The sequence below is a fragment of the Orcinus orca genome, chromosome 11 (assembly GCF_937001465.1).
Source record: "Orcinus orca chromosome 11, mOrcOrc1.1, whole genome shotgun sequence".
NCBI lineage: Eukaryota > Metazoa > Chordata > Mammalia > Artiodactyla > Delphinidae > Orcinus > Orcinus orca.
Genome location: NC_064569.1, coordinates 48,914,533 through 48,940,667, shown reverse-complemented (window position 1 = coordinate 48,940,667; position 26,135 = coordinate 48,914,533). Strand labels below are relative to the sequence as shown.

At 36.7% G+C, this 26,135-nt stretch overlaps 2 protein-coding genes across 2 annotated transcripts in view; one reads left to right on the top strand and one right to left on the bottom strand.

Annotated features, from left to right (window-relative positions):
- Positions 1 to 26,135, top strand: part of TAFA2 (TAFA chemokine like family member 2) — a 555,918-nt gene that overhangs the window by 480,043 nt on the left and 49,740 nt on the right. The window contains exons 3-4 of the mRNA XM_004276580.3: positions 13,850 to 14,002; positions 15,598 to 15,722. Coding sequence (XP_004276628.1) covers positions 13,850 to 14,002; positions 15,598 to 15,722 — 278 coding nt within the window. The remainder of the gene's footprint in view (positions 1 to 13,849; positions 14,003 to 15,597; positions 15,723 to 26,135) is intronic.
- Positions 1 to 26,135, bottom strand: part of USP15 (ubiquitin specific peptidase 15) — a 692,408-nt gene that overhangs the window by 662,875 nt on the left and 3,398 nt on the right. The window lies entirely within an intron of this gene.

The window sequence follows — 26,135 nt, the reverse complement described above, 5'->3', positions numbered from 1 at the left end:
CCTTTCTATATTGTTATTAAAGATGTCAGTGAAATTATAGAAATTTAAAACTGGAGGAAGCTTAGAGATCATTTAGTCTAGACCAGGAAACTAAGCAGGACCAATATTGCTGACTTGACTTGGCAAGCTTCCAAGAATCTTGCAAAATTCAGATTAAACATCATCTTCTTTACAAATTGTTTCCTATCTCCCTTCTCACACCTGCCCCTTCCTGGCTGCAATTCATTTTTTAAATTATCTTAGTACATTCTGTGGCTATGTGGGTCACGGCCTCTTTATCACTTTATTTTACATGGCTCTCGCCCTCTTCTGCCTTCTAAGCTCCTTGAAAGCAGGGACTGTTTTCCCTTCCGTTTTATATTCTCAGGAGACAGCACAATGCCTGGAACTTCATCAGTGTTAGATGAATCTTCTAATGTGTGTGAATGAGTTTGCAGAGATCTCAGGGTTAGTTAGTAGTGGAGTGCAAATGAGGGCACAGATTCTTCCGACTCACCGACCAATGATCCTTCTACTACACTTTGCTGCTTCTCTATTCTAATTTGAATTTCCCATCATAACTGAATTCTAAACACATTTTTTAAAAAGGACATTATCAGAAGCTATCAACAACCAAAAAAGTTAAATTGATATGTCGGTGTAAAATTCTTACCCAGTGACTAGGGAGTACAGAATATAATTTCTCAAAGAGCTACTAGCATCTGAAAACTTTTTTAAAAGGCTTATGTAGTTTTCCTTAAAAATTCGACTTAGGATTTATATCCTTTTGATCTAGAGTGACACTCAGAACCTGGATGTTCCATATTGAAATTACTGAAGTGTTGAGGAAAGATAACCTAAATTTGCTTTTTATGTCAATCACTGGGAACAAAGCAAACCTTCCATGTGTGAGAGAAGATTTGGTTGGAAGGCAAAGATTTTGTTCATTCTTGAATAATACCAATTTCTTCTGTTTATAGATATCTTGCTGGCTTCAAAAAATACTTCAGATGTAGAAAACCTCTTAGTATATTGAAGGGTATGGGATTATGAATCTGCAAAATTAGATACAGGAAATAGAAGTTCATCCTTCTCTCAGTAGATAATCATTTTTAAAAATTAAATTGCTTAATGCCTCTATCTATCTAGATTTGTATGTGGCTTATAATATATTTTCAGAGTGGAAAAGAAACTTAGAGATCCTTCTAATTTTGTAGTTGAGGAAACTGAAGTCCAAATAAGTAAAGTGATTTTTCAAAGAGTTGTCCTGACCAATTTGGGACCAAAGTCAAGGTCTCGAGGGTCAGAGTACAATATCCCACTGCTTCTCTGATGAACAAGTTTTCACTGATTATGTTGGAAGTTTCTTCTATTATGTACAAATGCTACTGGTTGAAATGCTTTTAGCTGACATTACATTTTTTTCTTTAATACATGATATTAAATGTTCTATCATATATGGCTAACTTCCTTATTTTATGGATGATAAATTGTGATTTAGAGAGATAGTTAACTGAATTACCCAAAATTAAATAGTCAATTTGTAGTAGTTCTGGAAATAGAATTTAGGGCTTCTGACCTCCCAATCCAGGGCTCTCTTCTTGAAACTCTACTTGGTTCTCCAACAGAGCAAATTAAACACATATCCACAAAATAGCAAGGTCAAATGTTTTTACAATTCTAATAAGTTCATCTAAGCCTAGACTTGAAAAAATGATTAAATTTACTGTTTTTTTTCTCTCTTGAGAACTCTTGTAGTAAACCATTTATGTATTCATTTATTCATCAAGCATATTGATTTTTCTATTATGGATCTCAAACTGTACCTCAAGCTGGGGATTCGGAGATGAATAATCATGAGTTTGGGCCTCACAATTTAGTAGAGGGAAAGAGAGATATAAAAAGTAAATATAGAAAACTGTCACAAGTGTGGCAAAATAAGTAAGAAAGTGTTAGAGGACAGAGCAGTCCAGTCTACCTGAAGGGTTGATTAAATCTTCATTGAGTAGGTGTTACAGCGTTCTGAACTTTAAAGATGGGTTAGGTGTTCCCGTGGAGTAAAAAGTGGGGCCAGCACTCAAGAAAGAGTGAAAGGTGCTGAGCAATGATATAATAAAATTATAAAAATAGTTTATATAACTTCCGCATAGGTTGCAGCAGGAGTGCCCAGGAAAGTGAGGCTGGAGAAATCAGAGTTGGCCTGATGTAAGGATACGTGTGCTATGCCCAAGAGTTTTGAATTTATCCTATGAAAAACAACAAGCCAAGGATACTTTTATACCCTAGGCTTTATTTTAGAAAGACCTACTATGGTAGAATGTGTGTGTTTATGTGTGTAAGGGAACGATCTAGCAAATAGGGACCCTCGTGATTATTCAAGGAAAAGATGCTAAGGTTGCCTAGGCTAGGACAGTAGAAGTGAGGTCGTAGAGGAGGGAGAGGAATTAAGGTGTAAAAGGGGCAAAATGAGAGGAATTTGGTGAGCAAAGAGATGTGGGGAGTTGGTAATGGAAGTGACATTGAACTAAAATTAAGAGAGCTGAGTACTAATCTATGATCTTGAATTAGGATTATGTTTTCTAACCATCAATTTCTTTTTTGTAAAATGGCCAAGTAGGACTTTATTAGACTTGAAGTCTCTAAAAATCAATTGATTCTCTTTTAGATATTCACATTGTATATAAATAGATTCAAGGATTTAAGGCCTCCATAATAATTATAGCTAACATTTACCCTTTATCATATATTGTTATGAATGTTGACTCAGTTGATCCTCATTATAACCCTTTATGGTAGATGATAATGCAATTCCCATTTTACAGATGAGGAGCTGAGGCTTAATGTTTTCAAATCACATCTTTATCTTCTGCATGTCTTAGTCCACGTGGGCTGCTATAACAAAATACCAAAGAGTGGGTGGCCTAAAAACAACAGAAATTTATTTCTCACAGTCCCGGAGGGTGGAAGTCTGAGATCAGGGTGCCAGCACGGTAGAGTGAGGGCCCCCTTCCGGGTTTCAGACTTCATGTTGTATCCTCACATTGCAGAAAGGGTAAATTCGCTCTCAGGGCTCTTTTATAAGAGCACCAAATCTAATCACCTTCCAAAGGTCCCAAAGTTCCTACCTCTTAATACTATCACCTCGGATATTAGGTTTTCAACATATGAATTCTGGGAGGACACAAACATTCAGACTATAGCACCGCTCTTTTTATTCTCTGTGTAATTTTTCTCATGAAGCACTTGGATTGTACCCAACTCCTTCCTAGGTCCATTACTAGGAATATTATTGCATATTAATTAATACTGGCTATTGTAACAGGTATAACACTCAATCCTATTGGTTTAACATAGCCTAAGTTTATTCCTTGTGCATGTGAATCCAGTTAGTATCAGGAGGTAGATCTCTCCTCTACACAGTCATTCAGGGGCCCAGGCTGATGGTGACTCTTCAGGATCACCTTTGGCACTGACATCTATCCGAAAGGGGAAGAGAGAGAGTGGCTGATAGAGTGGGAGGTTTTTTGTAGGCCTGGTCTTGAAGAAGTATAACTCATTTCTGCCCCTCTTCCATGTGTTACGTGCAAGGGAGACTGGAAAATGTAGTCTAGTTGTGTGCCCAGGAGGAAAGAGAAAGGAGGCTTGGTGAATAGGTAGATACTCTCTTTTAAAGGTGGGACTTGAACCTGGACCATCTGACTTCAGTCTCCTCACCCAAACCACCGTGTTACATATTACCTTTTGGACTTGATTGCTCTCATGGAATCAACAGTAATCAAACTATTTTGTACATAAAGCAACGTGAGGATACAGATTGACTTTACAGTGAATATTACACTGTGTAGTTAATATTTGTGGCTTCATACAGGTAAGAAATAAATCCAAAATATAAATTTCATAAACTCTCTTCTCAGTTTCTCATTAAGTTCAGTGACTTAGTGAGGTTAATTTGTCAGTTTGAAGCAATTAAAAAAATACATTTTACTTCGACTTTCATTTTCTGATAGGTCTCATATATTGTACCCATTGTAATGAAACTTAATCATTTCATAAACTCATAACACTTTAGAAATGGAAGGAACCTTTAAATTATCTCTCAAACTAGTCTGATTTCTTCATTTTACAGATGAGGATAGAGACTCAGGGACTTACTCAACATTTCACTCTTCAGGGACAACATCCCGTCTTTCTTTTCACTGCTCTTGCTGCTCACTCTATCATTTCCCTGAAGAAGCTCTTGGGCTGCCTGCTCTCCTTCCTAGGAGCAATTACAGGAATATTATTAGTCATAAAAGAACAGTGTGACTCTCATAGTGTTTAGGAATTGGGGATGTTCTGATTCTTCACATTTTGGGGGTACAATTTGGGATTCAGCAGGAAATCTACTTTTAAACGTTTGCCTTTAGAAACATTTAAAAGAATATTATGGATCATTTTCCCCTCGTAGTAATTGGAGTTGGTTATCTTTTGAAATGTCAACTTTCACTATGAGGTAAATATGGGAAGTGAGACTGTTGAATGGTGAATTTCCTGGATCCTACTTTGAAGGTGGAAACTTGTCTTTTGCTCTTAAAAGTAGTAGTAGAAAATACTTCTTTTTTTTTAAATTGAAGTCTATTTGATTTACGGTGTTGTGTTAGTTTCTGGCATACAGCAAAGTGACTCAGATGTGTGTGTGTGTGTGTGTGTGTATGTGTGTGTGTGTGTATATATATATATATATATATATACACACACACACACATATATATATGTTCTTTTTCATATTCTTTTCCATTATGGTTTATTCCAGGATATTGAATATAGTTCCCTGTGCTGTACAATAGTTCTGATTGATAATTAGCTTTTGTTAATTTTAACTTTATCTAAAAAAAGGAAATATCCTAGTCAGTATATTATTTTTGGTTCAGAGAACAGAGACATCATCAACTTACGTCAGGAAAAAAGGGGCTCACTGAAACCTATTCTATAAAATATTTCAGGAATTGAGGAAAAAGTTCAGGAAGACCTCAGGAGAGGCAGACACCAAGGCAGGTGGTGGAACTACCTACTTCTTTACCTCTTACCTTTGCACCTGTGCTTTTTTCCCACTCCTATGTGTCCCCATGTCTCAACACAGCGAGGCTCTCACAAAGCTCTCCACAGGTTACCTGACTCCTGATGCCAAATGACCTTTGGACTCAAGTGCCCATTTCCATGGGACAATTCTGTGACTTTTAGTTCAAATTTCTAGAGAAATGGATTTGATTGGTCCAGTTCCTCTTTTTCAGAGCAGACCTTACCAGCAGAAGTTGTTGGACAGTTTATAAAGAGACCAATATTCTTTGAGGTTTGCCTTCCTCAACATCACTTCTCATTTAAAACGTGGATATAGAAGATGTTCATGATTGAGCTGAGGGGCAGTGAATCTAAAACTCCCCCAAGAATGAATCTTCTTCTGTTCTGCCTCTTTCTCTTAAAATAGACTGTGGTACATCCTCTGGTTGAGAGTTTGCTTCTGTTAACGGAGACCGTACTGTTATTAGGATTATTATCCTTTGTGGCAATCTGTTTTTCCCCAATAATTTTATTTTTTCCATATGAAACTAGAGCAGTTTTAGAAAACAAGCTCTGTAAAAATGTCATTGACATTTGGTTATTTCCTCCCCAATCATCCTGACTTCATAAATTATGTGAACTTTTGAAATTTCATTGAACTTTTTAAATGGCCATTTCTTTTAATTAGATTGCTTCATCATGAAAGTCTAAAAATGTGCCCTATTTTTTCAGTCTAATGAATTAAAGTGAGAAATTGGCTGTCTCAGCAAGTTTTTGTTTCAGCACATTTTTTCCATTCAAAGTGATTTACAGCAACCTGAATCCACTAACTAGCTTGCACTTCAGATGCCTATTGGTGCAAGTAGGTGATGCTTTATTTCTGCTTAGAAGGTGTAATGCATACTCTGGGGAGCTAGTCAAGCTGGGTAAAACTATTAAATAGGAGTGTATGGAGACAAACAAAATTTCAGAGTCAATGAGACAAATCAGAATACAAATAAGAACTGAAATCTAATGGAGAGGAAACCAAGTAGGAACAAATTCACAACTTGACGCTGAATTTACTCTCTTCTGTAGCTTGTGTCAGATTAATTTTTTTTACATGCATCTCATGTCAACACAATTATGTGTGTATACATATATATATATATATATACACATAGATTTTTTAAAATATTAAATTAGAACTTTTATAGAATATAGATCTTTCTCTAACAACTATATCTTTTAAATTTATATGTTGTATCATTTTGGTATTCATTAATTACATTAATAGTTAAAATTAAAATAACATTTAAGTAATGCTATACAATTTAAAAGCAGTTTCACATACATTATCTCATTTGGTCTTTATAAGGACTTGATGGAGCTATCTTAGAGATGAACAAACCAGTTCTTTGAAAGGTGAATGGGCTTAAGCATTTACTCAAGTATAGTATAGGTTAGGGTAGACTTGCACTGAGATATTTCAGTTCCAGAGCCCATGTCCTTTCTAGGCTACCAAGCGTCACATGTAGGAACAGTGATACACTTCTTGCTTTCCTTCACATCACCTGGAACTATAGTCTACTGCATGTGCGTGGAGCTCTGTAGAAAAGGCGTCATATGATAGTGTTGAAGATCATGGTTTCTGAAAGCAAACTGTCTGAATTCTCACCTCTGGTTTTCTCTATTACTGTTTTACTTTGGGCAAGTTACTTACCATTTCTCTGGCTCAGTTTCTTCATCTGTAAATTGGGGATAATTATAGTTTCCTCTTTAATGGTTGTTGTGATGATAAAATGGAATAATGCATAGCATACAGTGAATATTCTATGGATGTTACTTAGCAGATACCACTATTCCTTAAACTGTTTCCAGAGTGAATGGATTATTCTTACATTTAGAATGCGATATGCATAGCTTTGTGCTCTTATTGACCAAAGGCCAGCAACCACTACTCAAGGTAAATGATTTGCATAAATACTATTCTGTGAACCCATTTTTCATATTTATGTATACAGTTGGTTCACAGGTAATGGCTAAAATGTGACCATACTAACATATATATAAACATATATGTGTATATAATTATATATAATTAAATGTGTCTATATAGGTATGTGTGTATATATATATAATTTTTAAAAATTTATGCACACATATAAACCAAATGCTATTCAGATTTTTTTTCTTATGGAGAAGGTAAAAAATAGTTAGAAACAAAGATTTTGCTAAAATGCCTTATAAGACTTCATTCCAGAGTATTCAATATATAATAGCTTTGCAAAAACATTTAGGAATCTTAAGATATGATTTAAGAGGCAGTCTCTTAAGGCCATGTTTCTGGGGAACCAGTAGGGCAGTATCCTATTGTTGAAATGATGTATGAAGGTAATAACCTTGAAAGGCAACAATTAGAGCGGGGCAAGACTTGGTAATCCTGTTTTCATAAGAATTAAAACCTATGTGTTCTCTAGTGTCATTTCACAAAAATGTAGGAGGCAACATTTTGTATTAATGCATCACATTCAGGGAGGAGAAAATAGCGGAAAGGTGTGGGGCGTTTTGTTTTATCTTTTGTGACTTGGGGATTGTCACATGAAAAAAATTGTTCGTTCTTTTTTCATTTAAATCTTCTCCAGGGGGTCTTGCATCATTTTAGTATGACGCTGATTGTCTGTGAAGTCTATTTTGTTAATTTGGAAAGCCCTAATATTTGATTAGATTAGTTTATCATGAGCTCTGTCTGACTCCGTGTAGAGAATTCTAGTAACTGCTTGAATTTTTTACAGTCTCATTAACCTTTTAAAGGAAAACCACAGGAATTAGTTTTACCTTCTTAAATTGCTTGTTTACCATTTATTAAACACATGCCACATACTAGCAGTTTACATGAAAAATTAGCCTTTGACAACAAGAATTTGACATGAGAAGTTAAGATATATAGCAGACAAATAAGAAAACTGTGTGTGTGTATATGTATGCCACGATTAGGTGAACTAAATTTTGCTAGAAGATTCACGTCCCTATTTTGAGATATCTCATTTTACTTACCATATATACTGGCATATATAAAAATATTGAACAGTCAATATTCTCCCTACCCATGCCTTAAGACTCTTTGAGTGCAGGATTATCCATCCTTCCATCCATCCATCCACCCACATCCACCTACCTACCTACCTATCATCTATTCTATTTTAACAAGGTTAATCATCCCCTTCTCATCTCCCCACAGATAGCTTTACAACTTCAATTTTAATAAGAAGGACAAAGTCTGATAGAGATTTTTCACAAAATCCTATTTCTCACAAGGAAACTCAACCTGTGTGTCTGTGCATTTTATTCACAGGCAATGAAGAGAAAGGGCAGGGCAGAAAGGCCTTGGGTCTGTGAGGCTTGCTCTTCTGCGTCACCTTTGTTATTAATTCCTTAACATTTAGTCCCATATTCTCTGAAGGGGGAGGACATGCCTCTCTTCTTCCCAGTGCAGCTCCTACCTTATCCTTCTCTTCATTACACCATATGGGCATCATTTTACCTCCTTTCTTCTCAAAGAAGAAATAAGCACACTTTCTTCACCAGAGCTCTGACATACTGAACTTAGCCAACATAATTATCCAATTGTAAAATGACTCTTTACAACCCTTTGAATTATATAAATATCTGAACAACATTTTCTTGTTTCTGTTCGTTCTGCATTGACTCAATAAGCTAGAATGATCCAGGTTTTTGAGATATCATGTTTCACTGACTTACCCTTCAACTAACACATTTGACAATATATATCCTACTGCACAACCTAGGAAGCAATGGAAAGTACTACTGTGTAGTCAGGGTAGGCTAAGTTTTGTGACAGTAGCAAAAAAACCACCAAATTTTAGAGGCTTATAACACTTTAAGGTTTCTCACTCATATGTCCATATGGTTGGCAGGGACTCTGTTTCATGTCTCTTGGGGACTCAGGCTGATATAGTCTCTACTATCAAGAATGTAATTAGTTGCTCTTGCTGGTGGGAGAAATCTGGTGAATGACACTAGCTATTAAAATGTCCACACGGACTGATATCCTTTGCTTTTGCTCGTAAGTTTAGCTTTCATTTCATTGGCCAAAGCAAGTCACATCACCACATCTAGATTTAATTAATGGGGTGGAGAAGTACAGTTTTCCTTGTCAGGAAAAGTAGAAATGAATTTTGACATTGGCATTGGGAAGGGAAAACCAGGTGCAAATTTTTCACCTGTCAATTCTTTTCCAACGTATGATAAAAATTTCCTTGTAACAAAGATGATAAAATGGCCCTGGTGGATGATGCTGAAATGGTGCCTGCCTCTTTTCTCAGGATAGAGACTAGTGGAACCTCGCTATGTGCTCCTGGCCGCTGCAGTTCTGTGGAAAAGAGAGCCCAGCCACTATCCAGCTCTTCCTGAAGCTGTCTCAGCTCGGTCCTCTGCCTGCTAGCATCACTCTCTGAAGAAACCCTAATAATCTTTTGTTCTCTAAACTGGCTTCCATTCAAAGACTTGCAGGACACAGCTCATCATGACTTACATCTCTGTTTCCCTAAATTGCTGTCAGAGCTCCAAGCATCCCAAATTATCTATCATCACACAGACGTTTATTTCCATTTCGTTCTGTAATCCCACCCCTTCATTCATTCCACTGTGTCCTCTACAGTTTACTGGGTGTATCGGCCAACTCCCTGCCGGGCAGTCCTACTACTCTTTCCCAGTAAATTTATTCTTCCTCTTTGAAATATATATATTTCATATTCTTTTTTTCTTCTCAAACATCTCTCATATTTCATAGCAAAATGAGATAAAATCAGATATGAAACTCCATCTTCTCACCAACTAATCCGCTCACACCTACCTGACTCTGTATTCACATATCTCACCTTCACTCTTAGGATTAAATGTCCCCACATGAATCTAATGCCAACCCCCTAGGTGCCCTCAATCTCAATTCCTTATTTCCCTTTACGGACATTCTTTTTTTAATTATCCACTTTCTCTCCTATATTGTCATTTTCTTTTTCTCAGATTTCTCCAGCAAGCAAGCATGCTTTTACGGCATCCATTGAAAAAATTTCCTTGAACCTTTGCTTCATTCCAACTATTACTTCATCTCCTTCTTCCCTTCACAGAAAAACTCCTTGAAAGAAATTTTTATAATTATCTGCAGTTTTGCATCTCATTCTCTAATAAACTTACTATAATCATGCTTTTATCTTCATCATGCCATTAAAATGATTTTTATCTAGATCAAGTGCTAATAATAGCTAACACAGAGTACCTGCTATGAGGCCGGGAGTGTTCTAAATACTTTATACATATTAACTCATTTAATCCCCAAATCAACCATATGAAGATGGTGCTATTAATATCCCTCTTTTAGATATGAAAAAATACTAATCAGAGATATTTGATGATGTGCCCAAGGTTACAATGCTGTTTGAAGAAGCTTAGATTTGAACCTAGCTACTGTGGTTTTGGAGGCTCTGTTTTAACTGCTGCATCATATTATTTTTTTAGGAGACAATTATTTCGCTTCATTTATTAAACCTTTCAGCAACGTTTGACATAACTGACCAATCCCTCTTTCTTGAAACATTTTATTCTTTGGTTTTCCATGCCTTTATCTCATGTTCTTTTTCTCTTACCTCATGTTCTGCTCCATATCAGTTTTTTCTACTGTCTCCCCTCTTCCAGATTTAGGTTCTGGACTATTCCTTCCCTACTTCTCTATCGGTAGCAGTAGACTTCCCATGATAATTTAGTCCAGTCTATGGCTTTAAATATCACCTATCAACCTAGATCTCTTAAGTGTGTATCTGCAGTCTAGATCTCTTCCCTAAGCTCCATTTTATAAATGTTGCTGCCTGATTTACATCTCTACTCCTGTGTCTTATAAGAATCTCAGACTTAACACAGACAAAACAGAACTACAGTAATTTTGACCCAACCCAACTTTTGCCGAACTCCCCTTTCCCAGGCCTCCTCTATCTTCCAGAACCACCAAACTCTAATTCCTCAGGACAAGCTTAGGAGTAATCCTTAATTCCTCTTCCCCTCACAGCTCATACTCAATCCATTAGCAAGTCAAACCAACTCTACTCTGAAATATGCCGCATCTGGTCCTTCTTCCCAACCCTTAGTCTAGTCTGTGTCCCATCCTTCACCTCCTGAACTCCTGCAACCCCTTCACGACTGGTCTCCCTGCTTTCACTCTTGCTTTCTTCAGTGCATTCTCTAAAGAGCAGCTTGAGCAAACTTCTAAAGCATTAATGAGATGACAGCATTTCCACCCAAAGGCTTTCCCTTGCAACGAGAATAAAATCCAATCTCTTTACCATGGCACCCGCCCCTACACCATCTTCCTACGTTTCTGACATATTGTCCTCAGCCTCTCAGCTGTTCAGTCACAGTACATCCACACTGGCCATCTTGCTGTCCTGGGAACACACCACACGTTTCCCCATTTCAGAACCTTGTCATTTTCTGCTCCTTCTCTTTGGAAAGTTCCTCCTTTCTTAGCTCTTCATCATGGAGGCTTTCTTCTCATCATTCAGGCCATTATTCAGGTTACCTCCTCAGAGAGGTTTTCCCTGAGACTCACAAAAATCTGCCTTCCCTCCATGTTTGATTACTCTCAGTCATATTACCCTACTGCATTTCTTTCAAGGAGCTAGAAAATCTAATATTATCTTACTTAATCATTAGTACCTAATTATTATTTGTTTTCTCCACAGGAATATGAGCTCTTTAAGGGCAGATTTATGTCCATCTTACACATTGTTGCATCCCCATTACTCAGAACCATGCCTGCTATGTGGTATTGACTCAAAATGTGACTAAGTGAGGTTCAGTGTAGAAAGCAGTATTTTGACTCGTATAACATTACATAAAGCATTCAATAAATTAAAACAAACTGAATCATCCTTAGCTAAGAAAATATTTTCTAGAGCACAAGGAACAGAAATCCGGCTTTCAAGTTTTTAGCTTTTGTTTGATAGCCTTGTGTTTGAATCACACATGGAGAAATCCCCATTTGTATCTACCATGACAGAAAAATCTTTGTGACATTGGAAATGGTATCTGCTTCTTAACATTCTTTTGAGGATTATGTGTCAAAGCTGTATGTTACACCTGAGTTTCTCGGTTTCACATGGGGAATGACGTGGACAATCCATGCGGTTTGGTCTCTCTTAGAAGAAAAATCCAAGCAATCTAACCTGAGTTACTGCCTAGTGGTTCCTCATCTCTGAGGGGAAGATTGATATGAATGCATGATGTACTCATCTCATTTACAAAATGATCTCAGTATACTTTATAACATTAAACAACTTCCTGTGTCCTACTTTTCTATTTAAATCCGTTTTTATATCAGTCACGTTCTTATGTTGTTGAAAGCATAACATTTCAACAGATGTTTGATTTTAAGCTGGTTTTATCTTTAGCAGATGGAAATTTTGCTTGATCATTTCACAGGAGGGTTAATACTTTGAAGAAGAGATGCTGGGTAGAAAACACAATGAAGGCAAACTCGAACCCTATCCTAATGTGATAAGTGAGGTCCAAAAATTTCAATCACCCAAACAGTTCAGTAGCCTCACTGTGAGGTTAAGAAAATGGGTGATGGAGCCTCACAGCTTAGTGCACTGGGTTTTTCCAGGCTAGATATAAATCCATCCACGTTCTGGCTGTGGTGGTTGTCATTCGGTGGCAGCTGTTCCCTCAGGCAAAATGGAAAGGAATGATTTTTTTTTTTTTTTCCCCCTCCTGAACAGGCATTTAATAGTCTTATTTCAGTTGGAAGCAGTAGTTGGAGAATAAGTTACAGGAACAGACAAACCAAAAAAAAAAAAAAAAACAAAAAACAAAAAAAACCCCAAACCAAAAATCCCCACGTAACTTAAAGCACTTCAGACTGCAAATGTAAACATGAGGGCGAGGGGAGGCCACCGAGCTCTCTCCCCTGATCTGAGACAGGAGGGTCATGTCATTGTCGGGTCCCTTTACCATCACCACCCTCTGATCTCAGCCCTGCAGGTGGGAGGGAGGGAGGGAATGTCAGAGGCAGGGAAGAGGACTTAAAGGAACGAGGAAAACACTTTGTAAACTTAGAACCAGGGTGCAAGGTGGGGGGGCAAGGGAGCTCGTGGAGCCCTTGCCCTGGCTGAAGGGTGGGGCCAGCCCCCCCAGGAGGTGCGGGAAATACTGTTGGCTTCATGCCGCAGCCATCCCCGAGACTGGATGGAACGTTCAGGAAAATGGCAGCAATTTCAAAAATCACCCAATTAGTTCATTTCCAGGGAAATTGAGCAGAAGAATCCTGAGGAAGTGGGTTCCCACCCTCTGCCTCCCTGATTTCTGAAAAGAATTTCCCTTCCTGGCCCTTACACTCACCCCTAGATGAAGAATATAACCTTTATCAACCCACCTACTTTGAGAATAAGGTTTGTCTCAGCCCTACTACAGGGCACCTTGTCCGGGGGTTCCCTTACTTTGATCAACACGTTGAACAAAAAGGTGTAAAAAAAGTCATATGCAAATAAATATGTTTTTGATGATACCACACATTGCCTCTATATTTCAGACTGCTCTAACAGCTCATTCTAATCTAGTCACTAATTGTTCCTGCTTCACCAAGCATTTACTGACAGAAATGGTCCTACCACATTTAACAAAGAGATCAAATCTGCATTATGGAGTCAGCATCATTGTATTTCTAGTTTCATGCATGGTGGATCCTTTATAGAGCTATATTTAATGTGCTTCTAATTAAAAAGAGGGGGGAGTATCCAAAGCTTTCTCAATGTTATCTCAACTTTTGTTTTTGTTTGTGCAGCTCACCATGTTAAAACGGGCACTTGCGAGGTGGTGGCACTCCACAGATGTTGTAATAAGAACAAGATAGAAGAACGGTCACAAACAGTCAAGTGCTCCTGCTTCCCTGGGCAGGTGGCAGGTACCACACGAGCTGCTCCATCTTGTGTGGATGGTGAGGCTTCTTCCATTGCTCTTTGGGATAGGGTAGACGAGGACTGCTTAGAACTGGAATCCCACTGTGATGCTGATGACTGGGGTTAATCCTGGGGGACCGCACCATCAACCATGTGGTTGGTACAAGGTCACTTGAAGAGCGTTTTGAAATCTAAACTCTATTGGAAGATGGTCTAAGATCTTATGCGGTTTTGTAGCAAAAGGTATTATAATGAGGTTCCAATAAGTCCATGTGCCTCTTACTTTGATGCCATGAAATATTGATTTGCCAGTGGAGGGCGAGTGTGTGTGTGTGTGTGTGTGTGTGTGTGTGTGTGTGTGTGTGTGTGTGTATAAATTATTTGGCGAAGGAAAAATGAAAATAGATGATTAAATAGTGTGGGTACCTAAACACATGGCTGGTTCTTAACAATGAAAAAATAAACACTGCACAGATGAGTGAACGTTTAGCTGTGGATAGAATTCACATGAAATATTTTTATAGAGATTTATCAAAATATTAATTTCTTTCTTGGAGGATTCACCTAATTACAAAGGATATAAACACTTATGTGGGTCTATATAATTGATGTTATCGTAAATAATAATGTGTTAAGTGCTCATATTTTCATGGTGCACTCCTTGTGATGATAGTTACTGCCCACAGTAAAAAAAGATTGTATTCATTTGAATGCCTTCCTGATTTTAGCCTACTTGTGGGAAATACTACATTGATTCTAAAATATTGACTCTGGTCATGGACTCACTTTCTTATATGTTTATGTAAATCAGCACATGCATGTATCCACATAGTTTCTTTCCAATATGTTATTGTCCATGAAGTCCATAACATATTCATGGACAATATGTTATTGTCCAATTCATATACGTCCATAACATATTCATGGACAATATGTTATTGTCCAATTCATATACGTCCATAACATATTCATGGACAATATGTTATTGTCCAATTCATATACGTCCATAACATATTCATGGACAATATGTTATTGTCCAATTCATATACGTCCATAACATATTCATGGACAATATGTTATTGTCCAATTCATATATGTCCATAACATATTCATGGACAATATGTTATTGTCCAATTCATATATGTCCATAACATATTCATGGACAATATGTTATTGTCCAATTCATATATGTCCATAACATATTCATGGACAATATGTTATTGTCCAATTCATATATGTCCATAACATATTCATGGACAATATGTTATTGTCCAAATTCTTTCCAATATGTTATTGTCCATGAATATGTTATTGTTGCATGAAATATCCTTTAAAAATGTGCCTATCATTAACAATACTGTATTATATACTTAACATGAGATCTACCATCTTAAAATTTTAAGTATTCTTACCACAGTAAAATAAAAATTTAAAAAATATTTTTAGTCAAAAAATCTAGAAAGATTTATTCCCTTTGGACCAAAAAAAAAAAAAAAAAAAAAAAGCATCCTTCAAGATCTAATCATCCCAGTGGTGGGAAAAATATGTGGCTGTTGTTCCTCTTTAAATGTGCACCCAAAGAATTAACAGGCCCAAACAGAAAATATTAAATTGATTTTTCTATCTCCTGTAGCTTCAATAGTGGAACAGAAATGGTGGTGCCATATGCAACCATGTCTTGAGGGAGAAGAATGTAAAGTTCTTCCAGATCGGAAAGGATGGAGCTGTTCCTCCGGGAATAAAGTGAAAACAACTAGGGTAAGTGGACAGCCAGCCTGTGAAAGCAAAACGTCTCTCAATTAATAGACCACGGAGCACGTGCAGTGACATCTTTAAGTGGTGGTTGTAGGATGAGAGGTAATAGTTTTCCATAGTACATTTTTCTCCCATTTTCTCCCTGCTTCATTTTTTCATAGCACATTTTTATTTCACCCAGAATAACATCTTCTGTAGATCGCCATCAACTGTCATATTACCTAATAATTAAATACTCTTTGTTCCTTCATGAGATACTGACAAAAACGTGAACACCCCCGCCCCAAGGATGTGTGTTAAATGCTGGGAAGGTGACCCCAATCCCTCATTCTTCTGATGGATAGTGATCTGAATAAATTCTGAAAAAAAGAGAATTTATATATGACTCAACAAACATTTCCCAGTTAATATTCTTTCATTTTTATGAGAGTAATTATTTTGACCTCCCTGATTTCTGGATCAATAAATAGTTTTCTAATGGTTAAGTTTGTAATCATTGTAATGAGTTATCAAGAGGAGTTTTCAAACCTCAGGGTCAATATAAAAGGAATGCTCTTCAGACAGTGAGGTATTTCAGCTTGCAATGACTGATTTCTGGGGGGTAGGAGAGAAGTGAAAAATAGCTTTATTCTTTCATTTTCTAATTACCTCCATGGATATTCTGGACTGGCAGAATTTAAATTCTTTGTGGAATCAGCAAATGAAAGTTTTGTCTTATTTTGCTTTTTGTCCGAAGGGGAAAGCTGACTACTGTTTAGAACTGGATAACTGGGGGCTAGAACAGAATAATGTTTTATAAAAAGGGGATATTTTATTTAATAAAATGTAACATAAAACTAGAGACTGTAATTTACGGTATTGATTAACAATAGCAGTTTTTTTTTTTAAACCTTGTGTGGACATATTCAAGAGGATTATTTTAAAATCCCATCAGATATATAATGTTGAGTAATATCTTTAGTGCATTGACTATTCAGACATACAGAGAAGTAACCAAGTTTCTAATAAATAATAACTTTATATTTTGTCAAATGATTTCATGACTCTAGACTCATCAGTTAAAAGCTGACACTCTTCCAGAATCTGTGGAGTGCATGACCAGTTAATTAGAATAATTGTATTATTCAGTTAGCACATGATATAATCCATATTGATTTGTTAAAACCATTCTGGCAATGTAAAATTTCCTTATAAGCTATTTATAGCATGAAAATTTTTTTCCTAACACTATTAATCCTTAGTCTAAAATAACATTCATGTAAATGCCTGGAGATTTAAGATTCTGAAACAATTTTTTTTTTTAAATAGTGAGTTCTGTATATCTAAATTCTATGTTTCTATTACATCAGTGGGTATGAGGAAGCTAACACTTATTAGATACTTAAAACATATGCCATATACTGAACAATGTGCTTCATGTGAATTAGCTCATTTAATCCTCTTAATAGCCCAGTGAAACAGGTAATATTATTATCTCCTTTTACAGCTGAGTAAACCAAAGCTTTAAAATGTTAAGTGACTTCCCAAGGTCATATAGCTAATTAATGGGAAGTTACGGATCAAACTGTATATTTTCATTCCAGAACCTAATCTCTTAACCTGTAGTTTATACTAGATCATTTAACTTATTCTTAAGTAATAGTGATGAAAGTTTCCTATAATTCTGTTCATATAAAGTAGACCTTTAAAAATATTTTTAGCTTTTTGGATCATTGAAATGAAAAGGTCAGAAGCATATGATCTAAATTCTCATAATAAATTGTTTTAGAAGTGTTGCTTCACTCCCTGTTGGGCCATATTCTCAGTAGTTCACACGTAAAATTGAGTCTCTGCTTCACAAATTCTTCATAATGTAATTAAACAAGATAGATGAAAGACTGAGAACTTGTGAGTAGAGAAGACCACATCTAGATCCTCTAGTTTGTTTTATTTATAAATTCATATAACTTATAGTGGATTGCCCTTTCTATTTTTCCTTCATCTCCTTTGCCCTGGAGAACAGCTGTTAATGGAAGACCTCATTGAAGATACTGTAGAGAGGATTCATGCAATAGTGGGTGTTTGTATTAAATTATCTTAAAAATTCCTTCCAACCCTGAGAGTCTATGATTCTCATTTAAAAAGGAAAAATCATTATATATAAGAGAAGATAAGAGGGCTTGAGAGAAGGAGCTTCTTCAGTAGAATCAAAATAAATTATTGTTACTTTTTCCTTCACAAGTAAAAAGATTGCTGGTGAAAATGAAGCTACTTGGACATTTTCAACTAAAGGAACGTCATGGCATTTCAAATGCCTGGGCAAAATGATGTTCAATTACGAATATTCGTTTGGCTCACAAAACAATTAGGTGAATTTCCCTGAGGCCCCAAAGAAGCAAAGTTGTCAAGGTCATCATGTTATTAGTGTTCTGCCATCTCCTTTGAAATAGTCCAAAAAGTATTGGAGATGAGATAAATTCTTGAAATAGTTCTGGCACGACATTACTTTGCCCACAGTGGAAGTGTTGGGTAGAGGTAGGTTCTGCCCTACATAAACAGCAGCAATATTATTGAAAAGAAATCTGATCATTATTTTAATCACTGGTGTTATTATCCACTTGCTGGTCTTGAATAAGGTAGCCATGGCTGTGGTGAGCCAAGAAGCCACTGAAGCCCTGATTTGGCAGGTCCTAGCCACAAATGGGAAAGTCTAGAAGTTAAGCAGGAATAGGCTATAAAAGTAACTGAAGAGCTGCTCTCAGCAAAAAGTCATTTGGGTTCCTTACGCAAGATACGTTGGTCTTATGGGATTATCACTGTAAACAAAATGGCTCGAGAAATGATTAAAATTTGCAGTAATGTACATCCTCCTTCATAACTGCCCGTATCCAATCTGGAGTGCTCTGGTAAATTTAATGTTAGAAAAAAAGCAGTCAGCCAAAAATATCAATGAGGCTTGCTTGGCCTCAGCAGAGATGCATGGTACTTTCCAGAATTGACTACAGATCAGGGGCTGGGTGAATTTCTCATTTAAGACTAATTTGGAACTTACATTGTACTTCCCATAAATGCTAATTATATCCTCCTTCTGTCTTTGTACTAAATTCAGGAAGCTTATTGTCATAACCCATTTTCTAATTGTCCTAACAAGGGGAAAAGGCAAAGAATAGACAGCCTTTGTTAGAACAGCAATATTTGCATACATGCTCTTCAAAACCCCAAACATTTAGTCTGCAGAGAAAGGAGGGTGCAACATTGTTTCCCGAACCCTACTTCTCACCTTAAAGCTGGAAACTAATGACTGCGTATGACATCTGTAACCATCTACTGTATTACTTTAAAGAACTCCTAAGTTAAAAGGAAAAAAAGGAAAAGCCATGAAAGCCTTTTGATTTCAAACTCACTTTCAAAGATAAATAATAAAGAACTTTTCAAAGAGTCATTAATAAAAGAATAGTCTTTCCAGTGTGAAAAAGCACATAATTATATGCTGATTATATAATAGAAAAGTAGAAGGGGGGAAAGGTGCTGTACAGCTTGTAAGAATTGAGAAAAAAAACTTTGATAACATTGTTAGAATCCTCAGAAAAAACAGACTGTGATTCATTTCTTTTAATGTTTTGATACTCTTTCTCTGTGGAATATCTCCTAAAAGAAGTCACATTCTGATTTCAGGATTTACAGCCCTTGGCCATTGGTATGGACTCCACATTCCTATGTTCATGCAGCTCAGATGTCTGGTTCTTACCTAAGGAAAAATGAACTTAACTTGATATAAGATTTTTATATTTTCATTAGAAATATTATCTTTATGAATCATGAATCCTCATATGCTTTAAGAAGACATTTTCTGAGTAATTTTTAACTAATTGGAATTCTTTCATCTTTACTCATTTACTTAAAGTGCCTTAAGCAGATAAGAACTCTATAGTTTTTTAATGTCCCTTCAAACATAAATGGATTTTAAGGGCATAAAATATGATTTTATTTTGTTGTATAATGCAATGAAAACCAACAAATGTTAAAAAATTTCCTGTGCATAAATATTCTATAATAAGAATGCTCATATTATAATCAAAGCAACAAAATCAAATATGAAAGCATTCACTTGGCTCTTAAAGTGTGCTGGGCACTCTGCTAAGTGCATCGCAGGTATTACCTTATTTAATTTCCCCAACCACAGTAGTTACTAACTAGAGCACAAAGATATACGTAGCATGATGCCTGCCCACCAGGAGTATGCCCTTGAGTGGGGGAATGAATAGTAGACAACTGCATTATTCTTTTGTTATCCATATGCAGCCCACTAACAATAAACATTGGAATCACTGGTAAATATAAATCGAGTAACATTATTATAATAATGGGGATAACATAAGTCTCTAGTTCAGCTTCCTCATCTGCAAAAAAAATGAGGATGTTGAGCTATATTCAATTTCAAGTTCCTCTAAACAACATTTATTCTTTGATTCCTTGTGCCAAGGACATTTCTAACTTCCTTTCCAACTAAATTTATATGACACTAATAACTAGCTAATCTCAGAACAGAGGTAAGTGTTAGGTTTTTCATCCTCTCCCTCTAAGGGAGAAAAGAAATAGCATCTTAGGGTGCTTTGTTGATTGAAGCCTCAAGTCATCCCCTTCCAGATGCTGCCTGATTTTACACCAAGACTCGGTGACTCTGAGTTGGTGGGTCTGAATGGTGTCCAGGGCTGCTACTCCAGGTCCAAGGCAAAGGAAGAACACAAGAGGAGAAAAGTTCATTTTCTCACCTTAAGGGGGTGCAATTTGTGAATTATTCAATCACAAACTCTCTTCTTGTCTTGTAAATTTAACATAGACTTAGGGTAGTGTGGTCCTTTTTTGATCAGCCCTTTCTAACAGACACATTCCCCATTCTTTTGTTTTCATCTCACCTCTGACCAGGCCCTGAATTGCACCCTGGTCCACAGGACAGAGCATGACAACTTTTAGGGCTGTGGTTTTCAAATTATCTTAATGGTACCTAAGTAAGAAATACATCTTACGTTGTGATCCAACATATACACAACACTCCCACACGCATACACATACACTCATATACCCACACTAAAATTAAAGTTCTGATTTTTTGGTTTTATTTCCTTCCTTCATTCCTCCCTCTCTTCCTCCCTTCCTCAACCCCATAAATTGATTTTATAACCCATCAATATGTTACAACATGCAGTTTGAAAACCACGGCTTTAGAAGCGGTATTTGACTGCTTCTCGTTTTGGCTCCATGGAAGTGGTAGCCACTGCTAACTGGCAAAGATGCAAACTACTGAATAGACAGTTTTCAAATCAATTCATCTTTTACATTTTAAATATTTTTAGTCAATATTTTGGGGTAAAAATTTCATAAGATCTTGTAAAATATAGACTTCATGGGAAAAATGTGTATACTGGATACATTCTTCCATTCAACGAGTGTTTACTGTCTTTTATTGTTGGGTGCTATTCTGGGTTCTGGAGCACAGCACAGGGGAAAAAAAGAGAGGATCCCTGCCCTCATAAGGCCTAGATTCTAATAGGGTGTATTGGTTTTCTATCGCTGCCTTAGCAAATTTAGTGATGTGATACAACATCCATTAATTATTTGTAGGTCAGACTTCAGGCACAGCGTAGCTCGGCTATTTGTCTGCTCTGGGTTTCACAAGGCTGAAATCAATGGGTATGCTTCATCTTTTCACAACAGGGCTGTGTTTCTTTTCTGGAGGCTTTAAGGGAGAATCTGCTTCCAAGCCCATTCAGGTTATTGACAGAATTCGGTTCCTTCTAAATGTAGGAATGAGGTTTCTACCCCTCCAGTAGCTGTCATCTGAGAGCCTCTCTCACCTCCATCAGAATATCTGCTTTCTCCATCACATTGCCTCCTTCATCTTCAAACCAATCAGGGCACACTGAGTCTTTCTCACACATCGAATCTCTCTGAAGTCCCCCTTCCGCCATTTCTCCTCCGCTTTACTCTTCTGCTTTTAAAAGCTCAAAGGATTACATTTGTCCCACCCAGATAGTCCAGGATGATTACCCTATTTTAAGGTTAGCTGATTAGCAACTTTAATGACATTGTCCCTTCACAGCTGTGCTAAGATTAGTGTTTATTTGAATACCTAGGGGACAGGAATCTTGAGGGTATATCTTTAGAATTCTACCTATCAGACAGGGGGAGACAAAAATTAAAATATATGAGTAAAGTATATGTTAGATGGTGGTAGGTGCCATGGGAAAAAGTAAAGCAGGGAGGGGAAATGGAGAGTGCTGAGCCAAGGGTGTTTGCATACTGAAGTCTCCAAGGAGATGAGGGGATAAGCCACGTGACTATCTAGAGGACACGCTTTCCAGGTAGGGGGAGAAACAAGCATAGTACCCGCCATGGAAGCTACCCTGGGAATACCATATTCAAGAGACAGCAGTGATGCTAGTGTGGCTGGGGGGAGTGAGCAAGGTAAGTGATCATATTTTGGATTAGAAAGGTATTATGAGGCATGTCACTATAGACCTAAATTTTTGTCCTGAGCAAACAGAATGAGGAAGTTGACATGAGGGGGGTTGGAGAAAACTGTGGGGAGAACAGGTTTTATGTTATACATTAATATTCATTAAATCTAGGTTATTTAACTTAATAGAAATTTAAATATGGTATAACATCTTGAAGTTGATATTTATTAACATAGGTGAAAATTTTTTACTATAGTAAGAAAAATGTAGACATTGAAATTCATATCAGAAAAGATTTAAAATCTCAAATGATATGGACATTTGAAAAAAGCACTTAAGGAACTATATAATTACTATAATGACATTGGGTTTTTTTTTGTTTTTTTTAACATCTTTATTGGGGTATAATTGCTTTACAATGGTGTGTTAGTTTCTGCCCCATAACAAATTGAATCAGTTATACATATATATATGTTCCCATATCTCTTCCCTCTTGCATCTCCCTCCCTCCCACCCTCCCTATCCCACCCCTCCAGGCAGTCACAAAGCACCGAGCCGATATCCCTGTGCCACGCGGCTGCTTCCCACTAGCTATCTACCTTACGTTTGTTAGTGTGTATATGTCCATGACTCTCTCTCGCCCTGTCACAGCTCACCCTTCCCCCTCCCCATATCCTCAAGTCCGTTCTACAGTAGGTCTGTGTCTTTATTTCTGTCTTACCCCTAGGTTCTTCATGACATTTTTTTTTCTTCTTAAATTCCATATATATGTGTTAGCATACGGTATTTGTCTTTTTCTTTCTGACTTACTTCACTCTGTATGACAGACTCTAGGTCTATCCACCTCATTACAAATAGCTCAATTTCATTTCTTTTTCTGGCTCAGTAATATTCCATTGTATATATGTCCCACATCTTCTTTATCCATTCATCTGATGATGGGCACTTAGGTTGTTTCCATTCCGGGCTATTGTAAATAGAGCTGCAATGAACATTTTGGTACATGACTCTTTTTGAATTTTGGTTTTCTCAGGGTATATGCCCAGTAGTGGGATTGCTGGGTCATATGGTAGTTCTATTTGCAGTTTTTGAAGGAACCTCCATACTGTTCTCCATAGTGGCTGAACCAATTCACATTCCCACCAGCAGTGCAAGAGTGTGCCCTTTTCTCCACACCCTCTCCAGCATTTATTGTTTCTAGATTTTTTGATGATGGCCATTCTGACTGGTGTGAGATGATATCTCATTGTAGTTTTGATTTGCACTTCTCTAATGATTAATGATGTTGAGCATTCTTTCATGTGTTTGTTGACAGTCTGTATATCTTCTTTGGAGAAATGTCTATTTAGGTCTTCTGCCCATTTTTGGATTGGGTTGTTTGTTTTTTTGTTATTGAGCTGCATGAGCTGCTTGTAAATTTTGGAGATTAATCCTTTGTCAGTTGTTTCATTTGCAAATATTTTCTCCAATTCTGAGGGTTGTCTTTTGGTCTTGTTTATGGTTTCCTTTGCTGTGCAAAAGATTTGAAGTTTCATTAGGTCCCATTTGTTTATTTTTATTTCCATTACTCTAGGAGGTGGGTCAGAAAGGATCTTGCTGTGATTTATGTCATAGAGTGTTCTGCTTATGTTTTCCTCTAAGAGTTTGATAGTTTCTGGCCTTACATTTAGGTCTTTAATACATTTTGAGCTTATTTTTGTGTATGGTGTTAGGGAGAGATCTAATCTCATACTTTTACATGTATCTGTCCAGTTTTGCCAGCACCACTTATTGAAGAGGCTGTCCTTTCTCCACTGTACATTCCTGCCACCTTTATCAAAGATAAGGTGTCCGTATGTGCGTGGGTTTATCTCTGGGCTTTCTATCCTGTTCCATTGATCTATCTTTCTGTTTTTGTGCCAGTATCATACTGGCTTGATTACTGTAGCTTTGTAGTATAGTCTGAAGTCAGGAAGCCTGATTCCTCCAGCTCCTTTTTTCGTTCTCAAGATTGCTTTGGCTATGTGGGGTCTTTTGTGTTTCCATACAAATTGCGAAATTCTTTGTTCTAGTTCTGTGAAAAATGCCAGTGGTAGTTTGATAGGGATTGCATTGAATCTATAGATTGCTTTGGGTAGTAGATTCATTTTCACAATGTTGATTCTTCCAATCCAAGAACATGGTATATCTCTCCATCTATTTGTATCATCTTTAATTTCTTTCATCAGTGTCTTACAATTTTCTGCATACAGGTCTTTTGTCTCCTTACATAGGTTTATTCCTAGATATTTTATTCTTTTTGTTGCAATGGTAAATGGAAGTGTTTTCTTGATTTCACTTTCAGATTTTTCATCATTAGTGTATAGGAATGCCAGAGATTTCTGTGCATTAATTTTGTTTCCTGCTACTTTACCAAATTCATTGATTAGCTCTAGTAGTTTTCTGGTAGCATCTTTAGGATTCTCTATGTATAGGATCATGTCATCTGCAAACAGTGACAGCTTTACTTCTTCTTTTCTGATTTGGATTCCTTTTATTTCTTTTTCTTCTCTGATTGCTGTGGCTAAAACTTCCAAAACTATGTTGAATAAGAGTGGTGAGAGTGGACAACCTTGTCTTGTTCCTGATCTTAGTGGAAATGCTTTCAGTTTTTCACCATTGAGGATGATGTTGGCTGTGGGCTTGTCATATATGGCCTTTATTATGTTGAGGAAAGTTCCCTCTATGCCTACTTTCTGCAGGGTTTTCATCATAAATGGGTGTTGAATTTTGTCAAAAGCTTTCTCTGCATCTATTGAGATGATCATATGGTTTTTCTCCTTCAATTTGTTAATATGGTTTATCACATTGATAGATTTGCGTATATTGAAGAATCCTTGCATTCCTGGAATAAACCCCACTTGATCATGGTGTATGATCCTTTTAATGTGCTGTTGGATTCTGTTTGTTAGTATTTTGTTGAGGATTTTTGCATTTATGTTCATCAGTGATATTGGCCTGTAGTTTTCTTTCTTTGTGACATCCTTGTCTGGTTTTGGTATCAAGGTGATGGTGGCCTCATAGAAGGAATTTGGGAGTGTTCCTCCCTCTGTTATATTTTGGAAGAGTTTGAGAAGGATAGGTGTTAGCTCTTCTCTAAATGTTTGATAGAATTCGCCTGTGAAGCCATCTGGTCCTGGGCTTTTGTTTGTTGGAAGATTTTTAATCACAGTTTCAATTTCAGTGCTTGTGATTGGTCTGTTCATATTTTCTATTTCTTCCTGATTCAGTCTTGGCAGGTTGTGCATTTCTAAAAATTTGTCCATTTCTTCCAGATTGTCCATTTTATTGGCATAGAGTTGCTTGTAGTAATCTCTCATGATCTTTTTTATTTCTCCAGTGTCAGTTGTTACTTCTCCTTTTTCATTTCTAATTCTATTGATTTGAGTCTTCTCCCTTATTTTCTTGAAGAGTCTGGCTAATGATTTATCTATTTTGTTTATCTTCTCAAAGAACCAGCTTTTAGTTTTATTGATCTTTGCTATTGTTTCCTTCATTTCTTTTTCATTTATTTCTGATCCGATTTTTATGATTTCTTTCCTTCTGCTAGCTTTGGGGTTTTTTTGTTCTTCTTTCTCTAATTGCTTGAGGTGCAAGGTTAGGTTGTTTATTCGAGATGTTTCCTGCTTCTTAAGGTGGGCTTGTATTGCTATAAACTTCCCCCTTAGAACTGCTTTTGCTGCATCCCATAGGTTTTGGGTCGTTGTGTCTCCATTGTCATTTCTTTCTAGGTATTTTTTTATTTCCTCTTTGATTTCTTCAGTGATAACTTCATTATTAAGTAGTGTATTGTTTAGCCTCCGTGTGTTTTTATTTTTTACAGATCTTTTCCTGTAATTGATATCTAGGCTCATGGCATTGTGGTCAGAAAAGATACTTGATATAATTTCAATTTTCTTAAATTTCCCAAGGCTTGATTTGTGACCCAAGATATGATCTATCCTGGAGAATGTTCCATGAG